Source organism: Parus major, chromosome 4 (genome assembly GCF_001522545.3).
Source record: "Parus major isolate Abel chromosome 4, Parus_major1.1, whole genome shotgun sequence".
Taxonomy (NCBI): domain Eukaryota; kingdom Metazoa; phylum Chordata; class Aves; order Passeriformes; family Paridae; genus Parus; species Parus major.
This window is the reverse complement of record NC_031771.1, coordinates 67,924,356-67,926,320: the sequence shown is the minus strand read 5'-3', so window position 1 is coordinate 67,926,320 and position 1,965 is coordinate 67,924,356. Positions and strand designations below refer to the sequence as shown.

The 1,965-nt window shown below is 55.4% G+C and overlaps 1 protein-coding gene across 1 annotated transcript in view; it reads right to left on the bottom strand.

The window, feature by feature from the left end:
- SFXN5 (sideroflexin 5) overlaps window positions 1-1,965 on the bottom strand; it is a 139,183-nt gene that overhangs the window by 52,706 nt on the left and 84,512 nt on the right. Inside the window, exon 8 of the mRNA XM_015623688.2 lies at window positions 1,548-1,638. Coding sequence (XP_015479174.2) covers window positions 1,548-1,638 — 91 coding nt within the window. The remainder of the gene's footprint in view (window positions 1-1,547; window positions 1,639-1,965) is intronic.

Sequence of the window (1,965 nt, the reverse complement as noted above, 5' to 3'; positions counted from 1 at the left end):
TCCCTCAGGAATTCTCCAGCCCCTTCCCAGCTCCCTCAGGAATTCTCCAGCCCCTTCCCAGCTCCCTCAGGAATTCTCCAGCCCCTTCCCAGCTCCCTCAGGAATTCTCCAGCCCTTTCCCAGCTCCCTCAGGAATTCTCCAGCCCTTTCCCAGCTCCCTCAGCCCCAGGATCCAAACAGACCATGCCAAACTCTCCTGCAGAACTAAACCTGTCCTGTTCCTCTCCAGTTTTCACTCATTTTGGTTCTGAGCACACGCAGGTGTAAGTGCACAGATTGCACAGTTGTGCTCGCTGTGGATAACCCAGAGCACCAGGAAATCCCTCTGGCAGCTCTTCCCAACCTCCAGAGGCTCGTGCAGAGTCAGGATTTAGGGTCAGGAAGCTGAAAACGCTTCCCAAATGAGGAGCTCTGGCTCTGCCCACGAAGAGCTGCTTTAAACACTCTCCTGGCAGCCACAGTGAGCGCACGGTGGTTCATTAGTGCCAATATTAATGGCATTAATCACCTGAACTTCAGCCCAGGTGGGGTGAAGGAACATCCAGGCTCAGAAGGGACCCTGGGAGCGCTGGGATGAAGCAGAACCCCTGAGTGGGGCTGCAGCCGTGGTTATGTGACACCGCTTCTCCCTGTCACCCTGAAGAGGACACAACACCTCCTCCTGTCAGAATTCAGCTCAGCTTGCTAAGTGAGAACCAAATATTTATTTATCTCTGCTCTGGCTTTGTGTAAACCCCAAATAAAAACCTGGAATAAACCCTGTTAGAAGTTACAAACCCCGCTCTGCTGGAAGGGAGGGCGAGGAGGGAGCCTGGGGATCGAGGTGAGCCCCCAGCCTGGATCCAGGGGCTGATCTCACACCTGGCTGGGCTCCCCGTTCCTGGGGACAGCTGGGGACTGTCCCAAAGGGAGCTCTGGTCCCAAAGGGAGCTCTGTGTCCCCGTGGATGTCACCAAGGGCTTTCCTGGCCGGGCTCCAGCCCCAGAACAGACTTGGTGTCCTCAGCAGAGCCGGTCCTGGGCCAGTGCCAGCAGCAGCAGCGGTGGCCAGGACCCCGCAGGACCCCTCAGGGTCCCACCAGGACCCCACAGAACCCCTCAGAGTCCCACCAGGACCCCTCAGGACCCCTCAGAACCCCTCAGGGTCCCATCAGGACCCCTCAGAACCCCTCAGGGTCCCACCAAGACCCCACAGAACCCCTCAGAGTCCCACCAGGACCCCTCAGGACCCCTCAGGGTCCCACCAGGGGGACAAGGAGGGGCTGGCCCAGCACAGCTCCTGGACACACAAACCCCTCAGAGGCTCCCAAAGGTCTCCAGCAGCACNCGTTGTCTCCATGGTGCTATGTGAAACTCAGTGCTTTTTTGGGTGTCAGAGTTAGGCATTACAGATAAAGGTATAGACCTTGCATCTCTGACCCCAACAAGGGATCACTCCTGAGGGGACACGAGCAGGAAGGAAGGAGCTGTGCCCACCCTGCTGGCTTCTGGCCACCTGCAGGTTTGCAGCCAACACTCGGAATACAAAGAAAAGGAATTTTTCCTTACCGACAGCAGGGAATGGCACGAACCTCTGGATCAGGAGCCGAGTGGCCGGGGTAAACTTGTTTGCTCTCTGGATCAGAACATTAAGGCCCACCTTGGAATGGAGAAAACAGAGCAGAGGAGCAGAGTTAATGAGCAGGAGCGGGGCAGACGGCACAGTTTGGGTCTCTAACCATGAAGAGGAGTTTGAGAGCTAAACCTCCCCCAGCTGCAGGGTTTGGCTGTGCTGGGCTCAACCCTTCAGTCAATACAGGGTTAAATCCAATTGTTGAGCTTTAAACAAGGGTTGAACACAACCTTTGGGCTTAAATGAAGAGGTGAACCCAATTCTTGGATTTAAATTCAGGATTGAGCCCAACTCTTGGGTTTAAATGAAGGATTGAACCCAACTCTTGGGTTTAAATGAAGGATTGAACACAGC